Source organism: Stegodyphus dumicola, chromosome 4 (assembly GCF_044657685.1).
Source record: "Stegodyphus dumicola isolate Sdum_Otavi_A_Nest chromosome 4, ASM4465768v1".
NCBI lineage: Eukaryota > Metazoa > Arthropoda > Arachnida > Araneae > Eresidae > Stegodyphus > Stegodyphus dumicola.
This window is the reverse complement of record NC_140771.1, coordinates 248,681,467-248,698,801: the sequence shown is the minus strand read 5'-3', so window position 1 is coordinate 248,698,801 and position 17,335 is coordinate 248,681,467. Positions and strand designations below refer to the sequence as shown.

At 31.8% G+C, this 17,335-nt stretch overlaps 1 protein-coding gene across 2 annotated transcripts in view; it reads right to left on the bottom strand.

Annotated features, from left to right (window-relative positions):
• Positions 1-1,021: 1,021 nt before the first annotated feature.
• LOC118200594 (transmembrane protein 47) overlaps positions 1,022-17,335 on the bottom strand; it is a 94,365-nt gene continuing 78,051 nt past the window's right edge. For both annotated transcript variants that reach the window (XM_085816206.1, XM_035372553.2), the window contains 3 exons: positions 15,927-16,113; positions 12,388-12,537; positions 1,022-6,734 (listed from right to left, as the gene is read on the bottom strand). In XM_085816206.1, coding sequence (XP_085672332.1) covers positions 6,508-6,734; positions 12,388-12,537; positions 15,927-16,113 — 564 coding nt within the window. In that variant the 3' untranslated portion in view covers positions 1,022-6,507. The remainder of the gene's footprint in view (positions 6,735-12,387; positions 12,538-15,926; positions 16,114-17,335) is intronic.

Sequence of the window (17,335 nt, the reverse complement as noted above, 5' to 3'; positions counted from 1 at the left end):
CACCAGGATCCATTTTCGATATACTGGGAACGCACACGTCTGATCATTTTCAGGAGGTAATTTACGATGTTCATGTAGTTTGCTGCATTCAATGTCATGCCTTTTGGCTTTTATCCTTTATGATTGATTCCTCAAGCATCAAAAAAGGTAATCAGCATTGTTTTAATGGACGACTTCTTGTGCCTAACCTTTTTGGAGACCCTGGGCTGCATCATTTCATACTTCACCTCCTTTTTGATTTTAGATCGTACTTCACCATAAGTCATCATTCATAATGAACCATTTAGGAAAAGTGACCTAGCTTTAAAACATTTAGCATTATTTTAATTATCAATGGAAAAATGTAGGATTTTATTGGGTTTCAAATAAGACATTCTTTTCAATGTGCCATATTGCTGAGTCTCTTTATTTACTTATTATTTTGACTAATGCTCATTTTTCTGAGCTATAGTCAGCCCAAGCTCAGGAAATACCTTGTAAATAAAGGAGCGCAAGATATGCCTGTCAGCAATAGCCACGAGCAGTTTACATGTGACAGTGCGATTTAGCTCAGTTCCACCCCAAATTTTGACAGAGAGGACGCGGGGGGTCCGAGGGCCTCCCACCTCTCTTTCCCTACCACCAACCCCTCGAGAGGACTTTCAGCTTGCTGCAAAATTAGAATGTTCCCATGCTGCATCGGCACTATGCATTTACAAAAATACAAGCCTTCTCCAAGATTCGAACCCAGGCCCTGCAGCACGGCAGGCAGTAAGCGACGCTAGCCGCTAAACCGTTTGGGTGACTCTTTATATGTATACCATTTGAATATACCAGAACCTTTCAGTTTTTCATTATTTAAGTTATACACAATTAAGGGTTTTCAGTATCTGGTAACTTTAAACCATTATCATAATTACCATTTTTAATTTCAATTTCTAATTTTGATTTACTGTTTGACCTTAAAATAAGTGTGTCTGAATAATGAGAGTTTTGAGTTTTTATTTTTAATCATGCCTTGCTTTGAGAAAAAAAAATGCTATTTTCATTTCTATACAGAATAATTTTTATTCACAAGAATGTAAAGAAGGAGCTTACAACAAATGCAAAATCAGACATGGTCATGAAGTATAAATTCATGTATGCAATATTTTATGCAACATTTATAATTCACTGGTACTATTCATTCACTGATATTATTGACTATGATAAATGACCAGACATCAGCAGAGTTAAAATCTAAACAAAGCTGAAGCAGTGAGATAAGCTTTATTTTTTAAACTCAGCATTAAAAATTTCAATGAACAAATGAAACAGATACACTCAGTTCTCGAGTTAAATATTTTAGAAAACCATATTAAGAAATTAATTTTGTGACTGAAAATATATAGAAATTTAAAAAAAAAGTGTTGCTATTTTATGCAGCACTAATTTCAATGATTAACTGTAATGTTCTCCGCATGTGAACTAAATGCATTTCATCAAGTTTGAAGCCAAGTTGAGCCAGGTGTTTCTACAAATTTCTACAAAAGATTTCTACAAAATGCAGTTCTATCAATTGCTTATGCTTGATTCTGGACAATTTTTAGATTTCTAATGAGGAAGAAAAGTGCTTAATCTTATAACTTATTTGATATCTTCGAGTTGCCTTTTTCTTTTCATTCGAAGCTACTTGAAGCTAACAGCTGGCTTTTATTACATATTTAATCTGCATAAAACGATGACTGCATAACTTGCACTTAACTATTCTATTTTGTTGATATTTATAGTTAATAATGATGATTTGTTCTTTAATTTATAGAAATAATGTATAAAAATATAAAGCTGACATATATTTTGGACAACTGAAGTTTAAATGAATGTGGAAATGTGGACAACAGTCTGTTAAAAGATATAGAGGAAGAACAGTTTTGGTACAAGTAAATATAAACGCATTACAGACTGTAGAAAAAAAAAAATATATATCTAATATAGAGGTAGAGAAAAACTAAGTAAATACTGGCATTTCCTAAAAAATTGGAAAATACTGTAATGAAACACAGCGAGACAATTTCATTACAAAAAAGATTTTACATCTTATTAACACTGCTATCTACTATTAATCTATTAACATATTTCTAATTTCACACCTGTCCGCAGAAAATGTCACTAAAATCATTTCTACTTGGCATTTGTTATTTGTAAATCGAGAACAGAGTGTACAAATATGAAAAATAAAATGAACGTCTTGGTTAAAAAATGTCAAAGATATAATTCAGGTTCAATTTTTTTTGTTTATTATAAAAATTGAAATTCATTTAATATTTTTGTAAAATCCTTAAATTATTACACATGAAAAGACACATTACACAAATTTAACATGCTTTCAGATTTATCTGTTAACCCGTTTCAAAATCAATTATTCACATAAATTGTAAACAATCCTTTTTACACTAATGGTATAAAATAAAATCTAAAATAAATTACATATCTAAGTTAAACACACTTACTTCATCTCATAAGCTCAAGTAGAACCTTGAGCAATCTAAACAGGGTTCCTAACTACCCAATGTATATTTACATGGTTCTGTTTTAAAAAGAAACTATGCAGCAATTTAGATGAAATAAGTTGAATATATGGATACTACAGAAATTTATACATAGAAGTTTACATTTTATAGTAATTTTATCGTTTTTAAAGCTTAAGTGTTAAACAAATACCATTTCCTTTCTAGTGTTAATTAAGTAAAAAACCATCTGCTTCATGAAATGTATCAATATTATATAATCACATTAATTTCATATATCAAATGATAATGATAAAGCCAGCAGACTTATAATTTACTGTGACTCTAAGGTTGCCTTAGTGGCAATACTGCAAGGACATTCAAGACTCACCCGGGTAATACACCAATACCTACACACAATCAACCTGAAGGGAAAGACATGCATTATGCAATGGATACCCGCACATGTTGGAATTGATGGAAATGAGGAAGCAGACAAACTGACTAAAAAGACAAGAAATATCAACAACTTGATCCCCGTCACACTTGAAGATGCTAATGCCATTGCCAGATAGAGATTCAAAGATAAATCTATTAAGAAAGACCATCAGATATGTGAGATTGATGCAAATAGAGAAATCACAAAGGCCATTACTAGACTGAGAACCTGCCATTTTAGAGGAATGAAAATGGTACCAGATCATATAGAAGTTGTAGAAACTGCCCCGAAACGGAGCTTTCTCCAGAAAACATCTTTACCTGTCCGCTAATACTTGCAGCTCTGCAAAGCTTGGGGAAAATTTCCGCAGGGATAGCTCTACACTGAAAAGACTGCGGATCTGGCAAAAGCAGCAATTTCCATGAATGGATCTGTTTGACTTCTCAAAGGACATGACACCAACCATTCAACATTAATTTCAACTCATATTAAATGTATAACATCTTTCTTCTCTATAACAACTGGAATTTCTACTGAAGATAGCTTAAATATAGATTTATACCAAATAAAACATCTATTCATTCCGATTAATTATTCAAAATACGAAAAGTACTATAATAATGTCTTACAAAAGCTGTAATTTTCTATGTCTTTTAGTTTTACCATGCTTTCAGACTGATTGCATGTAATACTTCTATTGTGTGCATAAACAATTTGTATTCTACAAGCAGAACTTATCCATATGCAGCATGATATGACCATTCTTTTCATAATTTCACATTAAAATTTTAATTAGCATGAGTACTATTATTCAAGAAAGTTATATCTTGAAAGACCTGTGATTTTAATACCAAATTTAGAAAATACATTAGGAATCTTAAAAACTTCAGAGGTGGTTATTATTTTCTTCTTTGTTTATGAAATAATTAGTAAACATTTTTTAATGTTAAAAAAAGTCAGAATAAGATAAAGAATACATTTATTTAGATTTTAGATTTTTAATTAGACTTTCACATGGATACCGAAGAAATTAGGTTACAGATAATTTTTACAACCAATACAGTTTGTAATTCATTAGGCCTACCAGTGTTACTAAGTATTATAACTTACAGTGTAATAGAACTACACTAAAAAATGCAGAGTTTTAATATTTTTTTATATATTTTAGGCTTTTAAGAACATTAACATTAGTAATGAAGTAAACTATCTTAACACATCTAACGCTACTGCACTATTTTCTATGATCTTCAGGTATGTTAGCAAGATACACAAAGAATATAAAAAGCAAATGTCTATGAAAACTTCAATAGTTAGGAAACCCTGATTCACCTAATAAACATATTTGCAAGTATCAGCCAACACATTCTTTAATATCATTTGGTATATACACTTACACAAAGACTCTAAACTATATTTCTGGGACTTTTCAACAGCTAGTATTTACAATACATATAATTTGAAAATAAAAATATCAGGTTACTATGTTAAATTGGAGGGATTTTTTTGTTTATGGCTCACTAAAAAGGTATAACTCCATATATAATTTATGCATTGATCTTCAATAATCAGAAAAAGTTAATTAAATTTTATACAAAATAAAATTTGCATGGAATCTTTTAATTCAGCCTCATTCGTTTAAATACCTGAGGGCAATGGTATCTATATAAGGGCATACACATACATTATTAAAAAACTTACAGAATATAATTTTGCATAACACTTTCTTCACTACAGTTACAAAAAGATACAATCAATACAATAATTAAAAAATAATTTTTAACTATAAGAATAAAAATTAATACTTTAACAACAAATTAACCAAAATTTTATTTTAATGACCATGGAAATATATAAACATTAAACCAAATTATAATGGTAATTAACAATTTACAAAAACACTTGTCATAAGAGCCTATAATTGTGACTTTGCAGTGTAGCCACTGGTCTATAAAACCAGCATTATCAGAAAAAATGTTTAAAAATGAATCTACCCTTTGCATAATTTATTTCTAGTTCAAGGCACAAGCCACATACAGTTGTGGCTAAATAGGTGCAGCCTCAAATTCTGCAATGTTTTTTACATGCTTCTTCTGCCAGTGACAATAAAGCAACATCCCGAATGAAGTCATGAAAAGACAGTGAAATGCAATCTAATGCATGATCTAAACTTAAATTTGAAAACGTTTCTGTAGGTTATAGAAACGAATTCGCTCGCACAAGGGGATTAAAATTGTCATGTATCAAAGATATAAAAGCTTTTTTCATGAAAAAAAAAAAAAATGTCTAACATATAAGATAGTTGAAAAAATGGGAAGAAACATACATCTGTTATACCATACGCAGAGTAAAACTAATAGCAAGTTTTAGAGAGTAATATATAAGTTGTAACATCCATATATGTCTTAGTTAATTTCTGTTATATAAATATATATCCCATCAAATTCAAATGATATTAAAACAGCTAACCTTAAAATCTTACATGAAAGTAAAAAGAACTTATCAGAATTGTCAAACGATTAAAGAATTTGTGATAATTCCACATAATTTGTAAGCTTGAATTTTTCTTTACATAACTTTACCAAATTAATAGAAGAAAAGAAAGGAAAACTAGAAAATATATTTTGAATGACAATTAATTCCAAATTTAACAATTTGAGGTTACATAGAAAGATTGATTATAAGGAGGGAGACAAACAGTTCTAAACTTCAAGCAAAAATAATGATTGCACTAAATACACATATAAATTTTGAACAACATTGCACTATCAATATTGATCTAGATAAGGTATACATCAGATAAGGAAACATTTTAAGACATTACCATAATTAGATTCAACCATGGCACTTACACATTTTTGCAGTGTTCCATTTTTTGTTGCTTTTTACAGAGTAGCAACAACATGACAAGATAAGAAATAAGTTTATTCATATTAGAATAATGGATATTTAACACTTAGAAATTCATTTGCACTGCATTTCTGGACGTAAAAAAAAAACTTCTGTATGCTTTGGTGAAAATGTCAGATTAGTCAGAAGAAATAATGTAAAAAGCTTCAAGAGATCAGTCAGAATAAGGGTTAAAACACACATTCCAGTGGACTGGCTGCATTCATGGATGGATGACAAAAGGTCTCTCTCAGAGGGAAAAAAATCGAGTTGCCAACGACTTTTAAAAAGGATATTATTAAATTTTCATCTCTGTTTTCCCAATATGATTACAAAAATTTACAGAATTAGATAATGTTAAAATCTTGTAACTTCAAAGATAAAATTAATACTTTTTTCAAAACTGTCAACAACTTCTCTTATTTGAAATAATAATTCACTTAATATTTAAGTTAGAAATGTTATACATGTTTTATGTAATTCTCAGATATGTTGTCGATCAAAGGATTGCTTCGCTCATATTTTAATGAAACTTGAAAGCCTACATGATGTATCAAATTTTATTTACGCTTATAAAACTTAATGTAAGGCTGATATATTTGAATAAAAACTATCTTAAGGTAAAAATGTACAATCAATTATTTTCTGTTGGCAACCCTACTTATAATCTTATTTACAATATTAGTAATATTTTTGTACAATTTCTTGCAACCAGTTTTATGCTTTTGAATCTCCATTTTCATGGGTGATGGTCCGTTCTTTGTAATAAATTTCTTCTGTTTCTTTGTCACAGAGCAAGAGAAGTATGGCACCAAACAGAAATATAGCACAACCCCAGGCAACACCATATGCCCAACCAAATTCCCACACTGATCTATTACTGTGTTCAATTTCAGATGCAAAGCAGGCAGGATAGATCACTAATGCAATCAGTACACAAAGCACTGAAAGAAACAAAAATATATGAGTGAGTTTTAACCATACTCCCCCACCCCCCCAATACTGATTTTTTTTTTTTTTTTTTTTTTTTTTTTAATTCAGCAATATATGTTATGCAAAAATACTTCAGGAGAAATAAAAGTTATCAGATTCCACTGAAAAATAATAAATGATTTTAATACATACAATTAAAACTGAAAGTTGAATAGAATATTGAAGAAAATAATACACGCTTTAATCCCTTAACTGCCGTGAGCATATATACAGTCCAAAGTCGTTAATCCGGACTCTTCGGGACTTTGGCGATTCCGGATTATCGATCATCAGTTTAAATCTCGTAAGATGGCATGCAGAAATTCTAAAATTAAAAATATGAAACCGTAATTTATGAAATAAAGAACAATTATGATCTAAAGGGTATCAAAATTTACAAAAAAAAAAAAAAAAAAAAAAAAGCTTAATATTTATTTGTTTACTTTATTAAACATTTCTCTCAATGTAAGTTGTTTAAGTTGCTTCATTTTATGTGATAACACTTTCTCTTTAATTCTATAAAAAGACATAATTTCTTGTTCAGTTATAAAGTTCCGCTGTTCAAGTCCCGTTAATTGCTGTGCCGAGAATACCAACTAACTTGTCAATCAAAATTTTTTCGTTTTCACTAACCTCTCTGTCACATTCTTCATGTCTTTATCCATTTTTTGCAGCAATGCCACTTTTTGTTTGTTGGACATCGAAACATACTTTCGTTTTGTAGATCCTTTGGGAGTTCCAGCATCGGAAATTCTATTTGACATAATCGAAAGTTCAAGTTTACTTTTATAAAATTGCTCTTACAGTCCGCAAAAAATAATAAGCGGGATCCAATTCGAAGATTAAGGAACAACGCAATCATTAACATTAATTGAAATAGATAATTAGATAATTTTAGCTTACATTGTCCATTATACATTAAACGCGCAGGCGAAAACGTATTCTGCACTTGCGCACACGCATATGCGCAGTAGTCAATGTCTTACGCGCACGCGTAAAACGCCTGTGCACATGTGCCAACGCGGCGCATGCGCAGAAAGTTTTTAGCTTTGAGGTCTGGATTATAGATCATTCCGGATTACGGGTGTCTGAATTAACGACTTTTGACTGTATATGTTATGCAAAAATACTTCAGGAGAAATAAAAGTTATCAGATTCCACTGAAAAATAATAAATGATTTTAATACATACAATTAAAACTGAAAGTTGAATAGAATATTGAGGAAAATGATACACACTTTAATCCCTTAACTGCCGTGAGCATATATATACGGCTTGCTCAGCCGATGCGTTAACTGCCCCGGGCGTATATATATATGCCCTTCCAAAATACTATCATTTGCTTTGCGCTGCTACCCATAAAATTATTCATAAAACTTTGGAATGCAACATCACAATAACCTTGACAAAGTATGTGAAGGAGGATACTATTTCAGAGAAGTGTGTCTAAAGCGGTGAAAGCAATGACTGTGTGGTGATTGGCTGGTGTTGTTTGAGTAAAACGTATTCTTTGTCCTCCATTTTCGTTTATTTTTGTAGTAGGTTCCAGGAATAAAGAAAGATATAACGGATGTTTCAAACCAAATTTTTGAATTATTTCTGATGAACTGCTCGTGCTTCATATTATTACTGAAAGTAACGGTTTTGTAGACGAGTATATGAACTAACACCTTGCAAACGAAAAATGAAGAACAAAAGTGTGGCATTCAACCAGTTCAGAAGAAATATATGTTTTTCTAGACATATTGATTTCACAAGGTATAACACGGAAACCTAATATTACACTTTACTGGTCTAAAAATGAATTGATGGAAACTCCATTTTGGGGATCTTTTTATTATAAAAACATCATTTTTATTATACTTTTACTCAAAACATTAAATTTTGTGCATTCATTTTTTCTTTTATTCTTTATTTTGTGAAAGTAAAACTTGCACTTATTTCCCCCCTAATAAATCGCATAACTACACGCCTGTGTGAAAAACCGTGGGACTGGGAAATGAATTTTGTATGGTTTTCGCAGCAGTTAATGGGTTAATGCAGTTATCCCTAGGTGCTGAAAACCCTAACTACGGTTCTGACAAGTTCTGTTTGAAATGGTAAACAAGACAGATTAATACACTACTAGCCATTAAAATTGAAACATCATGAAAGAAACCAAATGGGATGCAGAATTAGTACAAACATCTGCTAGCCCTGGCAGCTAAAATGGCCCAGTTAGGCATGGATTTAAATTGGGCTTGGATGACAGAAACTGGCAACTCATTCCATGCTCCTTCAAGTCTGTGCCACACTTCAATGACTATATGTGCTGGAGAGGGGTGGCGAGCCAGTCTCTCACTAAGCCATGACTAGATGTTTTCAATGGGTGACTGATCTGGGAACCGTGCGAGCCAGGGCAGCAGTCGAATACCCTGTGTATCGATGAAGGTCAGAACTGGACGTGCAACATGTGGTCTTGCATTATCTTGTTGAAAGATGGCGTTTGGCAGGCATCGAAGATAGGGCACAACTACTGGATGTAAAATGTCAGAAATGTACTGATCTGCATTCAAACTGCCATCAATCTGAGCTAGAGATGTGCGTGTCATGTATCCAATGGCTGCCCAAACCATCACACCAGGTGCAGGGTCCCTATGTCCATATCAAATGCAAGCAGGCAACGTGTGGTCTTCTCAGAGCCTCCAGACACATATACGGCCATCAGAATATTGTACACAGAACCTGGATTTCATTGAAAAGACGACATTATGCCACTCCTGTATCCAGCTTAGTCGTTCCAGGCACCAGAGTCGGCGTCTCTCTATATGCTGCATTGTCAAGGGAAGGCAAAGTAATGGTCACCATGCTGCTGCAAACATCAAAGCACCCTATGAGCGGATACTGGGTGTGCTGTAAACATGCCCGTTTCCTGACTAATGGTCCGTGATGTGGTTGTACGGTTTTGCAGGGCTGACCTCACAATATGTCTCTCTTTTTGATTAAGTTGAGGGTGTTAAGATCCTTTTGATTTTTGAGGGCGCTAAGATCCTGCATGCTGTTCAGTATGACCCTCAGCAACCAACTTATTCCATATTCGCATAACAGTGGTTGGATGTCGACCAGTGCAACTGGTGATATCACTGAATTATAATCCACACTCTCAATAGGCAACGATCCTTCCTTTATCGAATTCCAACACTTACTGTTAAGCATTTCTTATTATTATTCGAGGCACAACACGATATTCTCAGCAAACTCAGACCTTACAAAGCTCTTTCCAAATGAGAAATCCACTACACAGTTTTTCTTTTATCCAATGTTTCTCCCTCTTGCGTCATCTAAATGCGCTGAAATACTAATCATTTGCATACCCTGGTGTTGCAATTTTAATGGCCAGCAGAGTATTATGTTTTTCTTTTCTCCACTTATTTTGCCAATATTTTTGCAGTGTTTCATGTGTACTTTTCACTGTAAGTATGATGACTTTTCTTATTAATTTTAGTACAACTTTAAGTTGTTCCGAATCATGTTTCCCATATAACAGAAATCACTTTTGCCCTTGACCTCTTTGAGAGCTTCACCTTGAATTGATATATACACATATACATATATATATATATATATAAGGATTACTTGATTTTGAAGCATATTAGGATTAATAGATAAACAACATATTACAATTGCTACATTTTGAACAATAAAAAAGGAGTGATGACTTGTTATTTGTTTGTAGTGACATTTTTCACAATTTATGGCTATAAAACATACATAATAAACATACTACATAACTTAAATACTACTACACATCTGCATTACTTAGGCCTAACACAATTATAAAACAAAACAAATATTACACAACCCCATTACATATTTATAGCATGCACATATTATTTAGCACATAGTTGTAGAACACACAAATATTAAATGTACGTACAGCACACAGATATTAATGTTCATAACTTTCAAGGGCTGGCGGATAAGATTCTGTTAAATGTATTTCATTGAACTTTTAGTACTTTTCAATAATCAAACAGCATCCCCTGCAAATTTATAAAACTGACTTGCTTTCATAGTTTACTGTCATCTGGAGTTCTGCCTTGGTTACTATAGCAAAAATTTATGATTGTTTTGAAACAGTAAATTGAGCTTTATGTTTTAATTGAGTTATACATTATAGAGATTACAGTTAAAGGTATTGTGAATAATTTTCCATTTAATGTGAATAAATATTCCTCTGTACTTCAAAATCTAGACTGCTCTTCTTTTTTGCACGCTGGAGACAAAAAGGTTCCCCCCCCCCCAATAGAGTGTTGCCATTGCTTTTAAATCGTTGAGTTTGTTACTCAAAAATTCGTTAAAGTTGTAAAAATATGAAATCGTTCATAAAACAAATTTCAAATTTGATCTTCCTCGTGCCCATATTCGTAGGAGGATTACGTCATTCAAAATTCGATGGCTCTATGTACTGTTGTTTTATAACAATGCGAGAAATATGCATACATTTATGCAGATTTTTCATTATTTAATTTCTTCAAACATAATGCAGGACACTAACATTCGATGGCAACAGTTTGAAAAGTGAAATGGACATTTATAGTGATTCAACGCAAAATCGCAAAACGAAAACAATAGTCCTTCAGGGACAAAGCCCCTTTGACTAACAAAGTATTTTATCTACTCAAATTTAACTAAATAAAAATATAGTACAGTTAAAGTCGTTAATTCGGACACCCATAATCCGGACCTCAAAGCTAAAAACTTTCTGCGCATGCGCCGCCTTGACACATGCGCATAGGCGTTTACGCATGCGCGTAAGACCTTTTACGTCTGTGCCTATGCATGTGCGCAAACGCAGAATACATTTTCGCGTGCATGTTTTACGTATAACGGACGGTATAAGCTAAAATTATCTAATTATCTATTTCAGTTAATGTTGATGATTGCGTTGTTCCTTAATCTTCGAATTGGATCCGGCTTATTTTTTGCAGACTGTAAGAGCAATTTTATAAAAGTAAACTTGAACTTTCGATTATGTCAAATAGAATTTCCGATTCTGGAGCTCCCAAAGGATCGTACAAAACGAAAGTATGTTTCGATGTCCATCAAACAAAAAGTGGAATTGCTGCAAAAAATGGATAAAGACATGAAGAATGAGACAGAGAGGTTAGTGAAAACGAAAAAATTTCGATTGACAAGTTAGTCGGTATTCTTGGCACAGCAATTACGGAACTTTGTAACTGAACAAGAAATTATGTCTGTTTATAGAATTAAAGAGAAGGTATTATCACATAAAACGAAGCAACTTAAACAACTTACATTAAAAGAAATGTTTAATAAAGTAAACAAATAAATACTAAGCTTTTTTTGTGTGTGTGTGTGTGTAAATTTTGATACCCTTTAGATCATAATTGTTCTTTATTTCATAAATTACGGTTTCACATTTTTAAATTTTAGAATTTCTGCATGCCATCTTACGAGATTTAAACTGATGTTCTATAATGCGGAAAAATCGATAATCCGGAATCGCCGAAGTCCCGACGAGTCCGGATTAACAACTTTTGACTGTATTTTATATTTATTTTCTATACAAATTCAAGCATTTCATTATTATTTATGAATGATACAACAACAGTTTTAACTTACATGCACCAACCATGGTATACAGTGCAAGTCTGTATAACTGATACTTGCGAGTGGGATCTTTACTGCATAATCCCATTCCTGTCATCACAGTGGCTCCAATATCCATAAGTAACGTAATTACACAAAGGGCAGCAGCTCCTTGAATGTAACCTTGAGGGGAGGGAAGCAAAGAAAAAAGTATATAAAAAACAGAGATCTTCACCAAATGAAAGATAACACTAAGTACATTTACATTACTAAATTAAAAACCTGGCTGGACAAAGTACTTTCATTTTCAAAAACTTACTTAGAAACAAACTAATAAAATACAGTTCCATCACTTTCATTATTTTACTTTTATACACATATTTTAGTATTTAATTTTAGATACAATAATAAAATACTTACATTAATGAATTTATAATAAACAATCTTTTTTTCACTGTTTTAACATTATTTAAAGTTAAAAAAGAAACTGAGAGGAGACAACATCTGTGAATAAAGTAAAAATGAATTATTATTAGCACCACCTCGACTATTACTGATTAATGTACAGGCACTTACCAAAGAACCTGATCAAGTTAAATTTGAAACAAAACACATTGTCCCTCATATAGCTGTCACAGTTACACAAGTTCTAATGATGTAAATAAAACAATATATTTTAACTTTCAGATGGTCTGATTTGGCCATTGCTGTGGCTTCCCTTGATGCTGCAGCAAAGGCATGCCCTACAGTGACGTGAGAAATGATTACATTGGACGCAGAAGTAGTACCACACTACCTTTTCACATGAATTCCGATTTTGCATACAAGCATCATGATGTACCTATCCATATGTGAAGGCACCAAGAAAAAGAAATGTTTCTAACTTGCATTCACCATCGTCATATGGGTCCAACACTGGGTCACCTTTTGTTTATATAGCTGGTAATGTGGACAGTTGCCAATACATTGCTGTGCCCTACCTTCGAGGCCTGCATGACAGCATCTTTCAACAAAATAATGCACAATTTTATGTTTCCCGTGTTGTCCTGACCTACCTTGACACAGAAACTGTTTGACTGTTATCCTGGCCAGCACATTCTCCAAATCTCTCACCCACTATGAACATCCGGTCATAAATTGCAAGCAACCAACACATCATCATTTGTTATCTGCTACAAATGATTAGCTTTAAAATGTGTCACTTTGGTATAATTCAAGAAATAAAATTGAAAAAAAAAAAATTTTTTTTTCATTTTCATTTTGGGGAGGAGAATCTTATTTTATGTGAAAATATAAATGTTAGAACAAAGTTATATCTACATCTAATATATGTTCTAAGTTGCAATTTTAAGGCATGAAGAATGGAAGTTGAGTTTCATCATCAACTGGAGAGCGAGAGCAATAAAGCATTGAGCATCTACCCCTTTTATTTACCTCTCTGTACCTAAAAAACAAGTATTGCAAAATGCTAAAAACCAGAATTAGTACCAAACCATGCAAGCAAGACTTTCATATTGCAAAATTTTGAAGATTCCTCAACTATCAACTTCAAAACTAACATAAAATATCTGATTAGAAAAACTTATGTTAAGATTATTTTCCAACGAATTCCTTGGAAAGAAGTATTTTAACATGTTTATGCAGACATTTTCCCCTTATCTGCCCTTCCAGTTTATTTCAACAATTTTATTAGGTTTATAAAAAAGTTCCCCTTTTTTTCCATTTTTTATTTAAATATAGCATAATGATATATAGCATAAGACTTCTTTGAATAAATTGTTTTAAGAACCAATTATAATGGATGAATCTAAAAACCTGGTTTGGTTTAACGAAGGTAATTATTTGGATTATCTGTCAAAAGAAGGAATGCTTTCATGCACGAGTTTCTAACCTATACAGTCAAAAGTCGTTAATTCGGACACCCATAATCCGGACCTCAAAGCTAAAAACTTTCTGCGCATGCGCACAGGCGTTTTACACGTGCACGTAAGACCTTGACTACTGTGCATATGCGTGTGCGCGTTTAATGTATAACGGAGGGTGTAAGCTAAAATTATCTAATTATCTATTTCAGTTAATGTTGCAGATTGCGTTGTTCCTTAATCTTCGAATTGGATCCGGCTTATTATTTTTTGCAGACTGTTAGAGCAATTTTATAAAAGTAAGCTTGAAATTTTGATTATGTCAAATGGAATTTCCGATGCTGGAGCTCCCAAAGGATCTACAAAGCGAAAGTATGTTTCGGTGTCCATCAAACAAAAAGTGGAATTGCTGAAAAAAATGGATATAAGCATGAAGAAAGTGACAGAGAGGTTAGTGAAAACAAAAAAATTTTGATTGACAAGTTAGTCGGTATTCTCGGCACAGTAATTACAGGACTTAAACAACGGAACTTTGTAACTGAACAAGAAATTATGTCTGTTTATATAGAATTAAAGAGAAAGTATTAGCACATAAAACATCTTACATTGAAAGAAATGTTTAATAAAGTAAACAAATAAATATTAAGTTTTTTTTTTTTTTTTTTTTTTTTTTTTGTAAATTTTGATACCCTTTAGATCATAATTGTTCTTTATCTCATAAATTACGGTTTCATATTTTTAATTTTAGAATTTCTGCATGCCATCTTACGAGATTTAAACTGATGATCTATAATCCGGAATCGCCGAAGTCCCGACGAGTCCGGATTAACGACTTTTGACTGTATTTGCATTATATATAGGAAAATGCATAAAAGCATCATGCAGCTTTCTCATTCCTATGAACCTGCATTTAGAGATCTTATCCACATTTGAAGGCTTACCCATTTAGTTGCTAAGCAGATAAATCAAAATATCAAACTGGCATCAATGGAAGTTATTAAAAATCATTATTAAACCAAAAGGGCTGTTAATCACAAAACATAAATTTGCACTAATTCACTTAAAATACTCTCCATTGTTTCACTTTTCATTCGAGTCTGTTGCCATTCAGTAAGATATTTATCTTTCAAATTTAGTCTGACTATTACTGATTAATAAATTAAATTATCCTAGGTATTCAGTTCCTAAGAATTTTTTTTAAACTTTTTATGTGATTGATTTAAATAAAAATGCATTTAATTCAAGATATATGTGATTAAAAGTGTTAAATATTTTTACAGAATTAAGTTATATACTTTTTCACTTTTCTAACTGTACAGAAAATACACAATGTTCTCATGTTACCTATATCGTCTAAAAATATTTCATGTATAGTCCTATAAAATGTTTTGCAATTTCACCATGGTCATCTCTATTCATAATCTCTACTGATAAAACACATTAAATTTTAAGTTTTTTTGGCTTGTTAAAATTTGAACTTTTTCAGATTTTATTCTATTTTTAATTTATATTTTCCTTATTTATTTTTAATATCTTCATTGAAATACTCATATATTTTGCTAATAACATGAAGAGATAGGAATGGTACAATAGTGAATTTTATTCAAAATGTCACAAATATTTCCCAAAGATTATTGCATAAATATATTCAACACATTTATTAGAGATGTTGCTGTGAAATAAAATAAATTATATTCAAATTATACATACTTTCTTTTCTAACTGGATAACAGCCTGGTCTTACATCGAGGTTAAATGGTAGAGGTTTCATGGCACCATCATCCACACAGTGTTCCCAAAGACCTTGTCTAAACTTTACAGCAGTTAGCCAGTTCGATGATGCAAGACATAAGATCATCAAAAGAATGACAATTAAACCACAGATGAAGGCTATTACCTAATGAAAGTAAGAAGACAAATAATTATATCATTTTTAGCTGTAAGAGTTTAATAACACACATTTGAAACTTTTAACATTAGCATCATGAAAAAAATAATTAAACAGTATTTGTACAGTACACATGGCAGTGTGCCAGTCGAGTTCATAAAAGACAAGCAAAGAAAACAGCAAGATACGGCCATGCGTATTTTACACGAATCATTTCCAACTTCTTTTGACTCCCTCATTTCTCAAAAACTATTAGACCTACAAAACTTGCAATTTTGCATGTCTAATAGAGCTCGCTTGAAGACCTAGAATCTCAAATTTCATTAATCAATCTCTTATAGTTTTAGAATTTTATATCAGATTTCTAACTCGGCAAGTTAATTTCTAATAGGAGAAGTCAATATTGTTAATGTAATTTATTTGACAATTAAAATTTGCCAAGTTTAAAATCCGATACCAAAGAAAGTAATAAATTTATTTTTTAAATGAATTGAAGAACGCTGTGCATTCCTACAGCTATGAATAAAGGAACTGCTGCTATGGAACTTAAATAAAAAATGCTATGGAATAAAGGAACTGCTGCTATGCCATCTGTTAGATATCAACTCTTTTATCGGTGATACCGACTACTCCAAACATCATTTTCCCAGAACTTAGCTCCTTTTTCACATTTATGTTATTATGATTAAACTTACAGCAGGTTCATAAAAATTTTTATGTGAGGTCTATTTCATATTTTCCTTGGTTGGATACATCTACTTCCAATTACAAAAAAATTGAACTAACATAATTATATTTATATTATAGCAGTACAATATATTATCTAACTTTTTAGATAGTTCCTTGAACCATATAGTTATAATACCATATAGGTTCATACTCATTCTTTAAAAGGAAAAAAAAAATGTTTCCTTTTAGCTTTTATAAAAGAGTGTTTTATTTTTATTTTATTTTATTAGTCCAAAGGGATTTGAATCCCGAAGGACTATTAGTTTCGTTTTGGCATTTTGCATCGGACTTATAAATGTCGGTTCACTTTTCAAACTGTTGCCACAAAATGTTAGAGTCCTGCATTATATTTGAAGAAATTAAATAATGAAAAATCTGCATAAATGTATGTATATTTCTCGTATTGTGATAAAACAACGGTACATAGAGTCATCGAATTTTGAATAACGTAATCCTCCAACGAATACGAGCATGTGGAAGACCAAATTTGAAATTTGTTTTA